Source organism: Anastrepha ludens, chromosome 5 (genome assembly GCF_028408465.1).
Source record: "Anastrepha ludens isolate Willacy chromosome 5, idAnaLude1.1, whole genome shotgun sequence".
In the NCBI taxonomy this organism is placed as follows: domain Eukaryota; kingdom Metazoa; phylum Arthropoda; class Insecta; order Diptera; family Tephritidae; genus Anastrepha; species Anastrepha ludens.
In genome coordinates this window covers 40520077-40540011 of record NC_071501.1, presented here as the reverse complement: position 1 = coordinate 40540011, position 19935 = coordinate 40520077, and the positions used below count along the sequence as shown (strand labels likewise).

General features: G+C 40.0%; 3 protein-coding genes across 4 annotated transcripts; 1 reads left to right on the top strand and 2 right to left on the bottom strand.

Moving 5' to 3' along the window:
- Positions 1–97: 97 nt before the first annotated feature.
- Positions 98–1515, bottom strand: LOC128862961 (ubiquitin thioesterase otubain-like). Its single transcript, XM_054101814.1, has 3 exons — positions 1339–1515; positions 913–1212; positions 98–849 (listed from the first exon to the last, which is right to left on the bottom strand). Exons 1-3 carry the CDS (start codon positions 1414–1416, stop codon positions 442–444), a joined length of 786 nt encoding a protein of 261 aa, XP_053957789.1. The 5' UTR covers positions 1417–1515; the 3' UTR covers positions 98–441.
- A 1605-nt stretch (positions 1516–3120) lies between these two features.
- LOC128864121 (REPTOR-binding partner) lies at positions 3121–9688 on the top strand. 2 transcript variants are annotated; one of them, XM_054103636.1, is made up of 4 exons: positions 3121–3297; positions 9119–9200; positions 9261–9382; positions 9454–9688. In XM_054103636.1, the coding sequence occupies exons 1-4, from the start codon at positions 3253–3255 to the stop codon at positions 9553–9555; spliced, it is 351 nt and encodes a 116-aa protein (XP_053959611.1). In that variant the 5' UTR covers positions 3121–3252; the 3' UTR covers positions 9556–9688. The 2 variants fall into 2 exon arrangements, with proteins under 2 accessions (XP_053959611.1, XP_053959612.1); XM_054103637.1 differs by having other exon boundaries at positions 9261–9386; positions 9454–9574.
- Positions 9689–13973: 4285 nt separating this feature from the next.
- On the bottom strand, positions 13974–16527 carry LOC128864678 (titin). The gene is made up of 2 exons (XM_054104431.1): positions 16507–16527; positions 13974–16442 (listed from the first exon to the last, which is right to left on the bottom strand). Exons 1-2 carry the CDS (start codon positions 16525–16527, stop codon positions 14157–14159), a joined length of 2307 nt encoding a protein of 768 aa, XP_053960406.1. The 3' UTR covers positions 13974–14156.
- Positions 16528–19935: the final 3408 nt, after the last annotated feature.

Here is a 19935-nt window from a genome sequence, read left to right as displayed (position 1 = left end):
AGTCTGAAATTATGTGATCATAAATAATTACAATGCGTCCTAGCTTACTTGATGATTTCTGATACAGGCGAAAACTACTACATAAATTAACATATCGTTTTAAGACCATTAAGTTTCTTTTTATTAAATTTGAAATTTGTTTTTGTTTTTGCATATACAAATTACTCAAGTGGAATTTTCACATAATCTGGAAAAATTTAATGTTATTATTCCAAAAGTGTCACAGCTGAAAGACTGAATGCTATATTTGCCAATTATAATTAAAATCATAAAGGGAGGGTGTTTTCATTATATATGTGCTAAAATAGGAAAATGATTTAAAGCGGCTACTCATAATCTGCGCCACAATGAAAAAATGCATGTAACATAATTATCGCAAATTAGAATATATGAGAGCTTAGCTCCTCCCTATTAATTATTAATATAGTACACTTTTGCTTTTCAATTGGGGTACAGTATATCGTAATGACCCGGCCGATAAATTAGAAAAACTTTGGGCGTACTACCCTCTGGAAAATCGTGAGCTTTTACAAGTGTATCGCCACGATCCATGTATTCTACACGCACTCCTACTCCTAATGCTGTACATAACGCTATAATATGTATATGGTCGGATTCTTTATACATTGGTTCTACTTCCTGATGACGGAATTCTTCAATGGTAAAGTTGCCTTCTATGAAATGCTGATAGAAGTCAGCTTCTTCTTGTAGTTTTCCGGATGTAAGTAATCGTAGATATACAACCACATAATCCGAGTAGCCTTGTTCATTGAAAACTTTATGTAGCTCAGCACTTACTGACTCTGTCGTACCGGATGCCGGGTCCACCCGTTTAACTACTTCCATGAACTGTAAAATTTAATGAAATCGTACTGGTAAATGTATATTATAATTAAAAATCTTGTTCAATACCGTGTCATGAAAATCCTCCAGAGTAAAGCTGGGAAAACCTAATTGCACAAGCTTATCTTTTGATTTGTCCGCTAACTCCTTGAATCGTTGATACTCCTCCTTATTAGAAATCAAATGCTCTAGATAAGCGTAGGCGAACGCGCGAAAGAAACAATTCCCATCGGGCCTGGTACGTCGCATGAACTTATATTTGCTAGCGAGATCTTGAATTTTTGAGGTGAAAACTGCATCGCCAAGATACTCAGCATTAAGGCAAGTTATTGGCAACTGCTCGCTTACCAAAGGTGTTGAATCACTAATCTGCACGTACCAAAGCAAAGTGTAATTAATATTCTGGCGAAGCAAGAGGGAGACCTGACCGTAATTAGTCGTCGGCAAAGGTATTGCTATCGACCAACTTAATTGCAATGATTACGGTACACTTACCTCTTTTTCAATTTCGCGTTGTTGCTGCATTATCAATTCATCTCGGTTAGTATTATCATTTTGTTCCACCGTATCCATTTTTTTCTATGAAATAAGCAAATTTTATTTTCAAAATCAATAAGAACACAAGAACAAAAGACAATGTACGCGGCCCAAACCTATTGTGAATTGCCGCTTGCAACGATACTCAAGGCATTGGTGCTGCCACTGTTTGCAGATCGGGTTGTAATATTTAACAAATACCCTAACATTTTTTTATCGCTAAGGTAATATGCACCATAAAATTTTAGGGGTATTCCGACTGAGCTCGGTAAAGTTCCAATTGCTGAAACTTTCAGGAATTTTTTTCATGTATCTAATTTTTGTTAAGTTTTAATTTAATATTTTGTTTATTATGGCATATTTGTTGTGTTGTTTTATTTTGCGGTAAAGAAATTAAACAGCTTAAATTTTACTATGCTGAGAAAGAGAAAAAATATGTGAGTATAGACTTATTAAGTTTACCGAATTGTATAGTAACGATTCAAAAGCGGTGCAAATACCGAGGTAAGCATATTTTATCGAAGGAGAAAATAAAAATTGATAACATAGGATAAATACTTAAATTTATGAAGAAATTGGGCTCCGAAAAATACTTCGAGTCCATGAAGAGAATAAAATAGATAAGTAGATGATCTACTTTTTCGCTTAACTCCCAATCCATAATTAAATAGCGCGATTTCCCATTCAAAATTTCTCTGCCGAGATCTGAGATTACAAAATAATCCTAGATAATAACCATACTTTTTGACATACAACCCTGTGTTTTTTTTGGGTAATAGATCATTATTTTTACGTGTAAAGAAAAAACGTCAAAATAAAATGGATGCCACCAAAGAAAACAGGTTTGTAGACATAATTCTAATGAAATGTTTGTTAGGTATTATTAAGCATTCATAAAAAAAAAGAAAAATAGCGTGTGTTCATAAACTGCCATAATTTTTTGAAACCTCAATAAATGTCGTGTACGGATTTCTTCCAACTGTTTATTATTAGCTATCAATTTCACTATTAAATTATCTATTCCCTCTCCTTGTTTTTCTTTCATATCGTTAATAATAATTAAACAAACCAAAAACACCGAAATAATATAACTTCATTATTCATTTTTATTTCAAATTAAACCTTTCACAATCTGCCATATTGGTAATTAATGCATATGTGAACGTACTTTTAAGCTGCTGTGCTAAATCCCTTACAATGATAATATTAATAATGTTACCAAACTCAGTCTGACAAATATTTTTCTAATAGCGGTTGTCCCTTGGCAGATACCATATAAGAAGCCTTCAGACTGAGTTTAAAAATAAAAGTGGAGTTGTTTCACAAATGGAGGGACCTACAGTTTTAAGCCTACTCCGAACGGCAGTTGAGAACCTTTTTCAGGGCAGAAATATACCCGGAGATTTGCCATCGCCTGCCTAGGGATGACTGCTTTTAGAAAAAGCTGTTTTTATTATTTGATGATATTCATGCACGGAGATTCAAACCAACGTGGCATACGAGTACTCTGGTATAGTTCAGTGTATGTTTGTTTTTGCATTTCATCTTATAGTAACAATAATTGTAAAAATAGTTTCATAATTAATATATGTTAATAAAGCCAAATCCGGTTGAGAAAAAGTCCATTTTCATATAACAGAATTGTTAACTATTTTTCCTCAGTAGTGTAAGTACAATGTTGTGGATATCGGCGACATCTGAAGTTATTTTAAAACCTTCCTGCGTAATGCCCCATCTGGCAACTTTAACAAATAAAGTAAGATTGTTTCAATTGTTGGTAAACTAAGAAAACTTAAGCGAAGTTAAATATATTTAATTCGGAAGAGAAATAATTATAAAATTATTTATATACACTGACTAAAAATAAAAGCGATGGACTGTGAGGATATGCAAGTGATTGAAGAGCCAAACCTTTCTGTAAGTATGTTTACAGATGATATTAGGTGTTGTGAATGCCAAGGACGCCAAATAGCCTTATTGCGTAGTTAATAAAATCTATAGATGATTCTTACTAATCAAAGTGTATTTAAACAACTAATTGAAGCACTTTACTTGTTTTAACATGGAACATTGCTATACATTTTGGGGAATGTGTCTGGATCGTCATTCTTCTCCCGAATATTAATTTGGGTCTTACAGGTAACGTAGACTTGAATGCTGTAAGAACTTGTAATAGTATTCTATTAAGCTAACTTTTTTCTTGTTATAAATTTATGGATACCCTTGTACACTAGCTGTACTTTAATACAGATTCAAATCTCAAGAACAGGGATTTCAACCCTTATGGTTGCATTCACTATTGAATTGGGCATTACCCTTCAATACTAGTAACAGTAATTTTACTTATCATATGTTGATCACTATTGTTGGAAATATTCGGCAATGACCCGATTTACACGAGGAGACATCTGGACATTCCCATGGCAGCCGGTTCTACGTTACCGGAATGACTCGGGTTTTTATTCCCGACCAAGGGCTGCCGCCCCAGTACACTAGCCCTGTCTAGTGTATCGTATATCACCCCACCCCTTACGTCACAGGAGCAAACTCCCGCAGCTAACCTGCTCCAAATACTTCTCCTCAGGGCTGGTGTCGAATCCAACCCTGGGCCAGAGGTATTCTACTGCTGCGTCTGCCATCAACGGCTCCACCCGAACTCCACCTCGGTTAGGTGCAATAAGTGCAACGGGTGGAGCCACCTTAAGACCTGCTCAGTCCTTAAGTCGCACAGGGAGTGGTCCACACGGTATGTGGCCACGTGTTGCTCCCGCCAACAGGCGTCTGATGCCTCCACGGCTACCACACCCCCTGATAGGCCGGCACTACCAACCGCCACCACAACCCACACCTCCACGGTGAGGAGCCTATCGGAGCAACACAACTCCCCTTTAACCCCTCCTATCCCTTCCTGCTCCAACCCCAGTGCGGGGACAAACCAGCAGCTCCTGGTCCCCCGTACAGTCTGTTCCGTGTGTCAGACCGTAATACCTCGGAATCTGGTATCAGTCCAGTGCAATTCCTGCAATGGCTGGTGCCATTTTCGGAGATGTTCCGGCCTGCGCACCACCCGTGAGTGGACAACTGCCTACGTTGCCCCCTGCTGCAGAGCTCTGCACCCACTACCTCCCCCGGAGGAGCGGCCGCCCACCACCATCAGGCCGCAACAACCACAGTGGATTGCACAGCAGGTCCAACGTAGACAACCCCACGCGTCCCTCACCCCCCGGATTACACTGACCTCACCGAGAAGCTTCAAGCTTCTCCAGTTTAACTGCAACGGACTTACGAGTAAGGTCGACGAGATAGTCGACTTTATGAACCGGCACAGTATCAAGATAGCTGCGGTCCAAGAAACAAAGTTGCACGCTAGGTCATCTCTGATCACCAGGGATGGCTATAACGTGCACAGACACGATCGCGAGCGAGACAACGGTGGTGGCCTAGCGTTTATAGTCCACCACACTGATCAGTATCGTCTTATCGATGAAGGAATCGACCCCAGGGACAGCACCTTAGAATGTCAAGGCATAGCTGTCCGGTCAGGCGATTCCGAGCTCGAAATTTTTAATATATACATACCCCCTGTCACCTGCTGCCCGGCAGGATATCACCCTGATATAGGTGCGCTCATCAGAGGTGAAAACCGATTGGTTGTAGGTGACTTCAATGCGCATCACGATCTTTGGCATTCAAGCCTGCCAAATGATCGTAGGGGACAGCAATTGGCAGAGCAGATAGACGACTCGACATTCAGCACAGTGAACGACGACGCCCCCACCAGGGTAGTGGGCAATTGTAGCAGCTCGCCTGGCCTAACAATAGCTAGCGCGGGTCTGATAAATAGCATAACGTGGCGATCTATGCTATCGCTTGCATCAGACCACTTGCCCATTATCGTCTCGATCGAGAGACCTGCCGATTTCGTTTCCGCGAATCACCGGTCCTATTTTAACTTTATAAAAGCTAATTGGGCCGGCTTCACGGAATTCACCGAGGACACCTTCGCCGCTCTTCCCATCCCCACTGATGTGCGCGTCGGCGAACGCGCATTCCGCAAGGTGCTCACAGCTGCTGCGGCTCGCTTCATCCCAGCTGGATGTTATAAGGACATCCGTCCCCACTTCCCAGCAGAAGCAGCCAGTTTAGCAAACGAGCGTGACCACCTACGCCAGGCCGATCCCGGGGATCCCCGCATAAGGGATCTCAATTTGGAGATCCGGCAACTGGTAAATCAACATAAGCGGACTAAATGGGTTGAGCACCTGAAGACTTGTAACCTCACCTCCGGAGTGAGTAAGCTCTGGTCCACCGTTAGGTCCTTGTCGAACCCGACGAAACACAACGACAAGGTGGCTATCACCTTCAACGGTTGTACTTCGTCGGACCCGAAGAGATGCGCGAGCTATTTTAGCCGGCTGTTTACACTGCATCCTCCGGGCGACAGAACCAAACGTCGTGTTACCAGAAGGCTACACAAACTGACGAACGACAGTGCGCCACTTACTTTCTCCGGTGATGAGGTTCAGGGGGCCATCAACAAGTCGAAATCTTCGAAAGCCATTGGCCCTGACGGACTTAACGCGCTGATGCTGAAGCATCTGGGACCCCAGGGAGTAGGATACCTCACAAGGGTCTTCAATTTGTCTCTGGCCACTCTCATCATCCCTGACAAGTGGAAAGCAGGGAGAGTGGTCCCACTATTGAAACCTGGGAAACCCGCCAACCAAGGGGAGTCTTATCGGCCGATAACTCTCCTTTCCCCAGTAGTGAAGACACTTGAAGCCCTCCTACTCCCACTCTTCACGACCCACCTGGCCCCAGCCCCACATCAGCACGGATTCCGACGAGTGCACAGCACCACCACGGCACTCACCGCCATAAACGCCCAGATAAATCGCGGGCTTAACCAAAACCGCCCCTGCGAGAGGACTGTCCTAGTAGCGTTGGACCTAAAGAAGGCTTTCGATACAGTCAGCCATTCCACGCTACTAGATGATATTTATCAGTCGACACTCCCGCCAGGGCTGAAGAGGTGGTCCGCGAACTACCTGAGCGGTCGGCACTCGTCAGTGATTTTTCGAGATCAAATGTCAAAGCAGAGGAAGATTAAGCAAGGCGTACCGCAGGGTGGTGTCCTTTCACCCTTGCTTTTTAACTTCTACATCTCGAGGCTCCCCCAACCACCAGCGGGAGTTTCCCTGATCTCATACGCTGACGACTGCACGATAATGGCGTCGGGCAATGACATCGATGGCCTGTGTTCCAAAGTGAACAACTACCTCACCGACCTTTCTCGCTTTTTCACTGCGAGGAATCTCCAACTTTCCCCCACTAAGTCCACGGCGACCCTTTTCACCACCTGGACAAAGGAGGTCAAGCTGTCCCTTAAGGTAAAAGTCGACGACACACCAATTCCGACTGTGAATAACCCCAAAATTTTGGGTGTAACCTTTGACAGCTTGCTCTCCTTCTCTCCTTCTCTGCGCACACAACCGCAATTGCCACTAAAGTCCAAAATCGCAACAAGGTCCTCAAATCGCTGGCCGGCAGCACTTGGGGCAAGGACAAAGAACTGTTGCTTTCGACATTTAAGGCAATTGGCCGGCCGGTTCTAAACTATGCTGCGCCTGTCTGGTCGCCTGGCACTAGTGATTCGCAGTGGATAAAGCTTCAGACATGTCAGAATACCGCCATTCGGACAGCGACCGGGTGCCTCCTGATGTCACCCATACAACACCTGCACAACGAGGCACAAATGCTCCCAGTCGCGGAGCACAACAAACTGCTCAGCAAGCAGTTCCTGCTGGGGTGTTACCGCAGGTTTCACCCCTGCAGGCACCTGCTTGAGCCTAAGCCACCTCCCGGGCATGTCAGGAGGCACTTCCTTAATTACGCGGGCGAGATCCAGGACAAAACAGACCGACAGCTACTGGATCAGACAGCGTACAGACAGACAATAAACGACATTCACCGGGAGTCCGTTACCACCTTCATGAACTCCCGTCCCGTGAATGCCGTAATCGGAGTCCAACCACCACCCATTGCAGATGAAGAGCTCCAGCTTCCCCGTGAGACTCGTGTAACATTGGCACAATTACGTTCTGGATATTGTAGCAGGTTAAACTCCTACTTATCCAGAATTGACCCCGACATACCAAACACATGTCCGGCATGTGAAGGTACCCCGCACGACACTAACCACCTCTTCACATGCCCCCTTAATCAGACTCATCTAACCCCCCTCTCCCTCTGGACCCAACCCGTCGAAACAGCATGTTTCCTGGGCCTACCCCTAGATGAGCTAGACGAAGACGACAGATGATATACCTACACTGACAGGGCTAACTATGCTGTTAAAACAACAACAACAAGGAGACATCTGGAAGGGAGACACTGGAAATTCTCTTTTGAAGTTTCATTCGCGTTCACACGGGCAAAAATGTTTCCGCGACATTTTGACATTTAACACTTTAGCATCGTCTGGTTCGGATGTATTCTAGCACGCGCTTACATGTAAAGCAGAGAGCGTTCGACAACAGTTTCTTAAATATATGAATGAAAAATGCAAACTGGTTAAATAATAAATAATTTGTTGTTTTTTTATTGAAATATATTTATAAATTCTTATACTTGAATAAAAAAAATTAAATTAAAAATACTTCATATGTAAATAATTAACTTAAAATTAACTAGAGTAACTAGAAATGCGAGGAAAATTAGAATTCAACATAAACATGCCCCATAATATATTTTAAATTATACCTACTTTACTAGCAAAAATAATCGTGCATTTCCCAAGCAGTGTTCGGATGTTTGTCATCTTTGTTATCTTCCGTTTGCTTGAAAACCAACACGTAACTCAGAACCTTCTCCCACAAAAGAAAAAAACGAATGAAGCAACTGTCAAAAATTGGAAAGATTGGAAATACGAATAAGAAGAGCAAAGCGTGTCGCCGAGTACGGGAGACAAAATCCCTTCTCTCTTCCCCGACCGTCCTTCGCCACCGAACAAAATGTTTCCCTTCCAGATGTCTCCTCGTGTAAATCGGGTCAATGCTTGACCGTCACCAGAGGCCATATGACCAATATGAAAAAAACGCTAGATATATTTGTATATGTATGTGTGATTTTGCATCTTCCTCTAACTAATGGATTTTGTCGACAAATTAAGCTGGTAGCGAATGATGAAATAAATGAATTCCAATTATGACGAATTACAATTGATGTAAATTTTAGTCATGATGCATGAATCATGATTTTAAGTCACAATTGACAAGTCAAACTTGATGTTTATATACATCACATCACATATAAATGCTAATCGAATAATTATATTTATCCCGTATTTTTACTATTATTCGAACCCTTGCAGCGTGGTATAGAACTGCAAAGCAAGCAAATTGACTATTTCGTCTTGAGTGGGAAGACGAATTTCGCCCGTGAGCCGATAAACTCAATGCTCCGCTTTTTGGATGGTCACCTTGCATTTATGCATTAATTTATTCTGCCCCGACATATCAAGGATCTGAAAAGTTTAGTTTTTAATAATTTTTCTTGAGTGTCAAATATTTACATCAATTGCGCTTTTAGGCTTCACAAAACGATTATCTATTTTGAGTTCTGGCATTACTTTAACGCTTTCATATACATCATTTAATAAAAAGAGCCGTATGTTCTCTTTTACTAGCTATCATCCAATTCTTGTACGTTTATTTACATAGTTGGTTTGTCTTTGTAGGAACGCAAAGAGACGGGCAAAAGGGGCCGGAAACCTGGCCGCAAGGCTTCTACAGAAAAAGTTGATATAAGAGCCAAACTAGGTTTGTAACTTTTTCTATAGTATAGTAATATTTGTAAATTAATTAATTTATTAATTTCAGAACGTAGTCGTCAAAGTGCTCGCGAATGTCGTGCGCGGAAAAAATTGCGATATCAGTATTTGGAGGAATTGGTAGCAGATCGAGAAAAAGCTGTATTAGCATTGCGTGAGGAACTGGAGCGAGTAGGTCAATATAAACCACTTTCGGTCTAATTTAGAAACCTAGTTTATTGAGTTTAATTTATTTTCTGTAGTACAAAAAATGGAGCTCCGAACTCAGTGATGGTAACATACCAGATGGCTTTCAGCAGTTACTTGAAGAAGCGGGTGTGTTAAAACAAGAACAGGTTATGTGAAGCTAAATACCTCGCTAATTTTTAAGTATTTGGATTGGTTATTTTTTTATTCCTATTCAAGTTTTAATTTATAAGTTAGATATGTATCTATATATGTATAAAAATATATAATAAATAGTATTTATATAAAATACATTGAAAGAATTGCTAATATTCTGATTAAAAATGAATTGGTGTAATGTTGTTGTTGCTATAACAGCATAGAAATCCCCAATGTATGTATGGGGTAAGCTGCTGGAGTGTTAGCTCTTGATAGCGTAGAATCGACTGCCGTGAGGACGTTGTTGATGTACATCTGTTAATTTGGTGCTATTAATTTGAGAAATTTAAAAGGAATATATAAATTTAGACCTACATATATAATAGGTGTCTTCTCTTCGCCACTTTTATAGTCGCTATCTTTATGCTCGATTAATTTGAAGAAAAATTTGAATGCGAAAGCAACAACAAAGTTATCGAGCAAGATTCGTAGCTAGTGGGTATGGTTGTACCTCATTAGACTCGTATAACTGGCTATCTTACAAACACACGTAATTTAAGGCAGCTCCAATCCCACGTTGCCAACATATGCATTTATACCAGTTGCTTCATCTATTCGACACTTGAAAAGGCTTGGCGAAAAGAAGAGGCCTAATAATTGATGAGCTAATAGCTATGTCCTTTTTTACATCTGGCCTTTTAAAGAACTCTAGGAAATTTTTGAATTACGTGGAAAGCAACCACACAAAATGTCCTACTTGAGTTGATACAACCGGTTTGAGTTGAAGGCGCATAACTATTTGCGATCTGATAGTGTTGTAAAGTAAAAAAAAAAGAACGATACTATTGTGAATGATCCGCTTTAAATTCCAGTTAAACGTTTAACTCCTGGATACATACACAAAACCGAGGCGCATTCATATTAGGCAAGGATGATAGATTACCAGGTTTGCTATTTAGCATTGGTGGAAAAGAAAATTGTGAGGGGAACTTTGGTTCCACATCACTTGGGGATTCAGCAGCCGAATTCCGCACGATCATTTCACATGTATGTATTCACACACTCGTCCAATCAGTCGTTGATCAGACGGCAACGAAGTGTCATTGGTTGATTTAATTTCCTTATATCACCAACACATTCTCAGTTTTTCTTTGCAAACATACCTCAAGTGAAGTGAGTCCATCAGCTCATTCTGTAAAATTCGCTCAGAGCCGAATAAAGGTTTGTTAAAGAGCTTACCTTTGAAATCTTTTCACCATGGCGTAATAGCTGATTTGCTTTTTTTTCTAGCGATGTGGTGGTTCCTATGACAAAGTGATCTACTTTTTTGTTATTGTTTCGTTTGCTTTTTAACATTTTGATTTAAATTTTTACACTTAAACCAACAGATTGCTAAAACAAAATATCGTCCCCTTAGTATTAAAATAACCTATACATTTTTTGATGTTTTGAGAAAATGAATTTCAAACTTTTTGTCGAAAGTAGCTCTCATTCAAATCTCGTTATGTCCCACTTTGTGGAACTAGAATTTGACAAAATTTTTACCACATATAAAATCGACGATGGAGAATCCAAAAATTCAATAAAAAAATAATAGCCTATGAGCACATAGGGGCTCAATTATAAAACTGGAACGATACACGCTTAAACACGCTGCACAGACCTTTCATACGCCCAAATGATCAGTTAATGCGATAAATCGAAGTTTTGGAGATATTCAACTCCGATTCCATGAATTCCAACAATGATTTCGGTTAGTTTTTGATAAATTTACCGACAATTCCGATGGAGTTTTCAGTGATTACTGATTACTATTTTGGGCGGCCCGCATGTTCAGTGTCATTTATCATGTCATCTCTGAAACATGTAAACAACTCATGAACTCTGGTACGGGATAGACAATCATCGCCATGAACTTTTTTAATCAATTCAAATGATTCGGTAAACGTTTTATTAGCTCTTTGTTCGAAACTCATTTTTGTACCGATGACACAAAAAATACTGAAACTTTAGACGCAATAACTTGCGAACCCGAACCGAATGTCACCAAGCTTTCACTGGAAGTCAGCTAGAGATGTAACTTCGAACGCACTAACTCACTAAAAAAAAAAGTGCGTGTAGCGTAGTACACATAACAGAAGTGAAACTTTCAAGGCAGACAAAGAAAGAGGGAGAGACCCGAGAGAGAATCAGAGGGGGAGAGAGAGAAAGAATATATATCTACATAAATTCACAGCATTTGCAGAGAATATAAATAGACAAAATTTACAAAAAACCGAGAAGGGTCGACCGGTGTAGGTAAACGCTGGACACAAATCGTGGCAACAACACGCACTGCTCAGAGCGTTTATCACCCGCACAAACGCAGCGCTTTTAGGACCGCAGCAACGGCACAAATTACCGCAAGGCAATACTAATAAATCCGACGCCGGAATGGATAGCACTTTATAGTACGCATAAACACTAGCCAGGAAACGGAAATAAGCGCCGAAAAGTAGGCACCAAAAAACGCCAAAAAAATTGGGACCAAAAAGCGCTCCAAACAGTAGACATCAAGGAAATATAACACCAAAAATATATTTCTTACAAGTTTGCACCAACAAACAAGCGCCAAAAAGTAGGCAGTGTTATTTCTCACTAGAAATTAGCAACCACAAGGAAAAACTTATGAAAAATAGCCTAAAGTGTATCTAAGATATATAAAAGATATTGCTCTTTCTCTCCTTTTCCTCTACGTTATATCTTTTTGCTCCCTCGCGGAACGAAAATGCCCAAAACGTTGCATGGTCTTGAAATTTTACTCTCCATTCTCGCTCGTCCATCGACGCCTAAGAAGTTTCACTTCAAAAATTGTGCCATCAAAAACATGTTCATGATGCCAGTCTTGCTTATTTTGGACTTCACCTTGTACTTCTTAATAATACCATTAATGGTAATATCAATTGCAAAGAGTTATTAAGCCAATTCCCAAGTCATATTTCTTTTTATAGTCTAAGAATTAATCATTTATTTAATATTTATAATACCTTTCTAAGCATTTAATGAACCTCTTGTGGGATCTACGCGATTGTGTAACAATTATTGTAACGTCATTAACTTCAATGATAATATTGTAAAATTTAAGTTTGACCTGTTTACCATATTTAATTAAGTGAATTACTCTGTAAGAACATGTTCTGTAGACTGAAATAAATAAATAAATTGCAGCCTTCAGAGAAGAAATTGTGTTATGAGGATGCTTATTGGTTCCACGCTCAACTACGCCCCATACGTAGTACTCCAGGTGATTAAAGTCTGGGAGTTAGGCGGCCAAAAGTTCGGTGTTATGTGGTCATGGAAATTTTCAGCCAACCAATCTTGTGTCGCCATCGCTTTGTGTGAAGGAGAGAGTCTTTCTGAAAGACGTATGATGCTTCCGTTTCACGGCGATCCTTATGAACGAATGAACGGGTGCACTTAAGAAAATTAGAGACTTCTAAATAGGTGTTTTGCGACGATAACTCTTCATTTCTTGAGTTAAGAAAAAAGCAAAAAGAAAAATAGTAGTTTCGGGAAGTTATACCCATATATACGTTTGTCCTCAAATACCGTATGCACCCTGTATATATTTATTTAAATTTTATGTTATTAAACGCAACTTTTTTACTATTTTAGTATTATTGTCTTTGTTGACGTTTTTTCTCTACTAATAATCAGCTATGTATAATAGTCCTTGATCATTGAAGTATTTTGCAACCATCCTAGTCGAGAAAGATTGTCAACAGAAAAAGTGTGAGGGAGTTTAGTAATGATACCTTTCAATATGCAGGCTCGCAGATAAAAGTAGTAAAACATTTTAAATCAGTTGGTAATGAGACCCCACATGGGCCATTGGACATCTTTTACACCATTTTCAAGGATAGATTCATAAATTATAAATTTGTGGTAAGGAATGCGTTAGGCTTGAACTTCTAAAAGTAAATGCGACGCAAATGGTTTAATCTCACATCAAAAAAGACTCCTTAATTTGGTTATAGAGGACCAGTGAACATTGCACGAGACATTGTTGCCTGCGGTGCCACCTCAGTTAAGTTATTTTTCAGGCGAAAATTAACGAACATGTCGCTTTTTTGGTGTGCGTCTTGATGTCTTTCCACAAATGGAGGGATCTACAGTTTCAAGCTGCCTCCGAATGACAGATATTTTTATGAGGAGCTTTTTCATGGCGGAAATACATTCGGAGGTTTGACATTGTCTGCCGAGGGGTGACCGCTATTAGATACAATTCTTTCTATCATTTTACTTTTCATACATGAAGATTCGAACTTGTGCACCTCCGAATAGTACTAACGCACCAATCCACCGTATTGCTAAATGTTACATGTTTTGAATTCCTATTTCGGGAGCGATGGCGCGGAAGATATAATACACATTTTGCTCATTCATTAAAAGCCTGGGCCAATCCCTTTTCGGTCTTAATTGTAAATTATTCAACTCAGATTTGAAATGCATATAAAAATTTTATCTTATTGCAGTAAATTAAATAAAAATTATAAATTAAAAAATCATTGCTTAAAACTATTTTACATGTTAAGTCTGCTCAGTCTTACTGCCCGTATTTCGTGTTGAATTTTCGCGCATTTCAGGATCCGTTACTCGTCACTGCTGAGTGCATTGCTGGGAGCGAAAAACCCAGAGGCTGTTGGAACGGCAACGAATGTAACTGATACAACTGAAGGGGTAATGCAATCGGCTGTAGACGCGCCAACATGCGAAAACCGTGAGTGCTGGCCTGCGCTTGCATATCATTAGCAGCAGATTGCGTATCTTTTGATGAGCTGCTATCTTCAAGAGCCGCTCCGTCGTCTACATGTATTTGAAAAGGCAGTGATGTGGGCTCAAACCTTACTACAGCTGGTTTATTTTCTGAAGCGGAAGAGTCGAGATCAGCCGGCGCTGAAGTGGTAGGAATTTTAGAGGCGAAATTATTCACTGGCGTCGGTTCGAAACGAACTAAAGATGGTGTGTTAATCGAGGAAGATTGTTTAAGATCGGTTGGCGTTGACGGGGTAGGGTTCTTATAGCCGAAGTTATGCACCTGTTGCATTGTTTTAGAGAGGAAATTATTCACTGGCGTCGGTTCGAAACGAACTAAAGATGGTGTATTAACCGAGGAAGATTGTTGAAGATCGGTTGGCGTTGAGGTGGTGGGGTTCTTATAGCCGAAGTTATGCACCTGTTGGTGGAGAAGTTCGGCGCGTATGGCTGCTGCGGCATGCTTCTGTTGTTGGAATTTAGCGTAATTGGCTCTTTGAATAGTGGGATAGCCAGAAAGGTCATGATGATGCTGCTCAAATTGTTTGTGTTCTTCAAAGTCGTGGTTTTTGTCCTCATGCTGCTCGTGTTCTTCCTCCTTGTGTTCGTGATGCTCATGGTGTTCGTATTTGTATGGTTCGTGAGGTGCATGTATGAAAATAGGCACCTTCTTTTCCACTTCTACTTTATAGGGTACTGGTATTTTCTTTTCTACCTCCACTCTGTAGGGTACGGGCACTCTCTTTTCAACTGGATATGGCACCGGCTTCTCTATGTGTACGGGTACTTTAACTTCAACAGGGTACGCCACGTGCTTAATGACCGGAAAAGGTTTTGGTACGTGTACTATTTTTTCGATTATTTTTTCCACAGGATATGGTTTAGGGATGTGCACCACTTTCTCTATAATTTTTTCTACTGGCACATGCACTTTCTTTTCTACGACTTTCTCGATAACTTTTTCTACGGGGTATGGTTTGGGCACATGCACAATTTTTTCAACAATTTTCTCAACGGGATATGGTACCTTCTTCTCTACCACCTTTTCAACGATTTTCTCCACCGGATATGGTACTTTTTTCTCGACGATTTTTTCCACCGGATACGGCTTTGGAATATGCACAACTTTTTCCACAGGTATATGAACAATTTTCTCGACAATTTTCTCCACCGGGTATGGTACTTTTTTCTCAACTATTTTTTCAACTATTTTTTCTACCGGATATGGTACTTTCTTCTCAATAATTTTCTCCACCGGATAAGGTTTAGGCACATGCACCACTTTTTCCACTATCTTCTCCACTGGCACGTGTACAACCTTTTCCACAGGATATGGTTCCGGTACCTTCTTAATTATCTCTTTCACATGATTATGATGATGATGGTGATGGTGATGTTTCACTTTGATCTTCTCGTGATGGTGCTCTTCTTCTTCGTGTTCTTCGTGCATATGTTCATGATGTTCGGAGCCGCTTATTTGTGGATCATCATAAGGCACTGCTGGTGGTTTGAGAAAGGCGTGCGTTGCAAACGACTCTGACGCTTGAGTTAGCGGTTCACTGTGCGTCTCCGAAGCCGAGTTAAATGCAGGTGAGGGTGAAAATATGGGCGATGGAACAAACTCAGAATTTTGCTCGGATGGTATTTTTCTCGGCGGTTCTACAACATGCTCGTGCGTTTCCTCATACGTATGCAAATTTCTAGCACCACTCTCCGTTTCGGCGCTATTTTGTTGACGATGTTGATGGTTGTGATGTTTAGATGGTGCGTTCAACTTCTTTTTCTTGTTATGCGCCGGTTTCACCACATGTACGAAGTGACGAAATTTCTTTGCACCGCGTTTACCGCGCAGCGTGCCACTATCCTTGCTGGCATTTGGTGGGGGCAATTGAATTTCTACACGTTTCGATTCCTCTGCGCCCAAATCCGAGGCGCTACCACTCGCCTCCTGAATATCGCGTTCGGCATAGTTGTACTGATGTATGGCGTATTCGTGGATCTCATCGCGTGGCATTCGGCGTGAATTCCTTTTGGCTTGGCTGCTTGCAAAGTAGCAAAGGAAAAAGAGCAGCAACAGCGGCAGACGTAGGCGATGAAGCAGGTGTTGATGAGGCTATAATAAGGAAAGGAAAACATCAATAATTGACTGCGTAAACATTCCGGACGGCAATAGCTACCATGGGCGGCTGCAAATACATGTTATCCTTGCGGAGGGAAGACCTTGCGAATGCGTTTAATCCAAAATCCAAAAGAGTATCGTTTAAAGTTTTTGTAGTTTTTTCTGTTTTTTGTTTAAAAACCTTCCATCTACGCCAAGTAGTTGACGCTTTGCCGACGATATACGAACTGTTTGACGTGTTGCATATACTTTCGATATTTATAACCAACGCTGAATTTTTCACTTTCAAAGTCATTCCATATAAAAGTAGAACAATTAATTCCAGGCGCCTCCTAACGTATACGTACAACGATATATGATGCGCTTTACTTTCAATTGTTGTTGTACGCTTATGTGTATGTATGGAGCCAAGTTGCGCACTTCGATTCAAGTGCAAGGCAAATGCTACTGTCTGCAGGCTTTTCTACCTATGCCAATTATACATATACATACATATATGTTAGTACGTACACATGCACAAATGCGCATACATATGTGCATGCATAGATATGAATTACAAATACATACACAGAAAGGTATTTTCAATTAATTACAAGTTGTTCAGTTGCGCTTGAGCCTGAGCTTCTCTCGCTTCAACTTACCTTTCAACATAATGTGCGTGTTTAAATAAGTTGTAGATTGATCTAATGTGTTATAGCATACATATGTATGAGACACTATCTACATATGTATGTAATACTACATTAACTCATACTGAAAATAATTCGAAGTCCTATTGAAAACTTAATATGGCCAGTCTTACATAACATTGGCTGTATATTACTACACAAATAAACATACACATATACATACATATATGGGGGTGCATACCAAAAGCCAATTGCATGTCTATCGACAACCAGGTACCAAACGCTTGGTTGCATCCTCATCGATACGCTTCCTCAACTTATGATATATTTTATAGAAGCATTTCCCACTTCAAAGCCCAACGTTTATCTATTTGTTTGTATTATTTTCAGCATTAGCTTAAGCGCACAATGTTAAGAAATTAGCACAAAACTGTTATAAATTGCCACTAATATGTTTATAAAAATTATATACTCGTGTATATGGATCTAAATATTACTGCTAATCACGAACATTTGCGTACAATTTTCACGGCTTTAGGGCACAATCTTCCTGTAAACAATTTTTAAATATGTCCGCTCTATATTGCAAACACATCCCTGGTTGAAGTGGAGTATGTATGTAGATAGTAGGAATGCTTTTATGTGGGTGCGATCAAGTAGGCGAAAAAATTCATACGGCTAAAAATTGGATTGAAAAATAATAGAAAAATATATATTACATCGCGAAAGTAGTAAACAAATAATGTGCAAATTTTAAATCGTAACTCTAAATTTTTTTTTTTTTTTTTTAATATACATACTTATACATATGTTATAAATCACTAATTAATATCAGCCATTCCAAATTAAACGTAACAAGCTTCTTTAACTCGGTCTTGGACGTTTCCACGACAGTCGGTTCTACGTTACCGAAACGACCCGGATTTTTATCCGGCCAAGGACTGTCACTCCAGCAGCATTCCCCGTATGTAGGTAGGGGGAATGTTTATGCTGCTACAACAACACGCGGTCTTGGATTTCACTTAAATTTTCCACAGGGCTAAATTCATACCTTAACTAACGGAAATGTACTTAACTTGTGAAAATTAGAAAGTAGAGCCTTTTTAAAAGATATTTTTAGGGAAAACTTAGGAAGATAAACTAATAAGACTTGACTTAGAACCTTTCCTATGATACCCCACTTATGCAATTCGGATCAGAAAATTTTGACTAACAAACCATCTTAATACCTCTTGGTGGGGACTACCACTTACATACATACTTCTGCTTTTTTTTTCATAGCAGAAATATCTCCGAGTGTAGAAATACCTCATGAAGAAGCATCTACCGCTAGGAGGCGGTACAAAACTGTAAGCCCCTCCATTTGTGGAGCAACATCAAGATTCACACCACAAATCGGAGGAGGAGGTCGGCCAAATACCCAATACAAGCCAATTATATATATATGTTATTGGGATTGATTAACGCAAAACTTGCAAATTGGGTAGAAAAAAACGTGCTCACAGAATTCCAAACCGGCTTTAGAAGAAACTATTCAACTGTAGATAACATTTATAATCTTGCGTCTATTGTAAATCTAAAGTTTCATGAAAATCAAAAAGTTGACGCATATTTTGTTGATTTCAAGGCGGCGTTTGACAGGGTGCCGAGGAGACCGTTGATTTATAAACTTCGACAGATGGGAATATCTAGTAAAATAACGAACCTGGTAGAAAATATCTACGAGAATACTAGATCTGCAGTTTGGACTGGAAAAGAAGTATCCGAGTATTTTGAAACCTGCACTGGTGTGAAACAAGGATGTCTGTTGTCACGACTATTTGGAAAGTGGATTATTGGTTGAGGGCATGAATATACGTATTCTTCTTTATGCCGATGATATTGTTCTCCTGGCGGATAACCCTAAAGTCAAGCAATCCATGATTAATAACCTGGAGAAATACTACGCTGAATGAAATATGGAAGTAAACTCAAATAAATCGGAGATGATGGTTTTTAGAAGAGGTGGACGACTTTCGCAGGCAGAAAAATGGTGGTGAAGAAATTAAATTGGTGGCCGAATATAAATATCTTGTTGTCATTCTCACACCCAAAATGGCATTCGGTAAGCACTTAGAAGCCAGAAATACTTCAGCAAAAGCTGAAAGAATCCTCAAACTACCCGAGTTCACTCCGAATTATGCAATAACATTAGGAACTAATTTAGAAGATAGCCACATTTATTCTTTAGAACTACACAGGAAGTATATCGCACCCTAAATACAAAAGGGTCACAACTCAAAATTTTCCACAATCGAGCTTGACTTGTTTACAGTAGCACAGAAAACAAACTATGTGACATATCACGCTGAAATTTGCCATGCAAGCTTATAACAGTCCTACCAAAAAACAAAAAATTTATTTTTGCCATATGCCATCCGCGGACCGTTTTATTGATAACGTCTCGTTCATATTTGAGCAGAAGGCACATTTTGAGTTGTGACCCTTTTGTATTTAGGGTGCGATATGTGGAAAACCATTTATAAATACAATTGCAACAGACTCCCACACAAACTAGCACAAGGCATCTTAAGTAAAAATGTGTTTTGGCTTAAGCATCTGAACGGCACCGCTATAGACTGGCAAGATCGCTGTGTGGAACTTCTTCCCAAAATGAAAATAAAAGATCTCAACATGGCAAGGCAAAAAGTACAGTCAAGCGAGACGCGAGTTAATAAACATTTATACTACTCAAAAAGGGAATCATCCACATATTAAAGAAGATATGCGACTAGCTGACATTGCAACAATTTTCAAAGCAAGATGTAGTTTACTTTAGCTAAATGCAACCACGAATGGAAATACCCAGAAAATATGCA

Coding starts and splice junctions, on each gene's coding strand:
- LOC128864121 (XM_054103636.1), top strand. CDS start 3,253: ATGGACTGTGAGGATATGCAAGTGATTGAAGAGCCAAACCTTTCT. Junction 9,201..9,260: donor TGATATAAGAGCCAAACTAG/GTTTGTAACTTT, acceptor TATTAATTTCAG/AACGTAGTCGTCAAAGTGCT. Junction 9,383..9,453: donor TGCGTGAGGAACTGGAGCGA/GTAGGTCAATAT, acceptor TATTTTCTGTAG/TACAAAAAATGGAGCTCCGA.
- LOC128864678 (XM_054104431.1), bottom strand. CDS start 16,527: ATGTATTTGCAGCCGCCCATG. Junction 16,443..16,506: donor TGTATTTGCAGCCGCCCATG/GTAGCTATTGCC, acceptor TCCTTATTATAG/CCTCATCAACACCTGCTTCA.
- LOC128862961 (XM_054101814.1), bottom strand. CDS start 1,416: ATGGATACGGTGGAACAAAATGATAATACTAACCGAGATGAATTGATA. Junction 1,213..1,338: donor AACGCGAAATTGAAAAAGAG/GTAAGTGTACCG, acceptor TGGTACGTGCAG/ATTAGTGATTCAACACCTTT. Junction 850..912: donor TGGAGGATTTTCATGACACG/GTATTGAACAAG, acceptor TAAATTTTACAG/TTCATGGAAGTAGTTAAACG.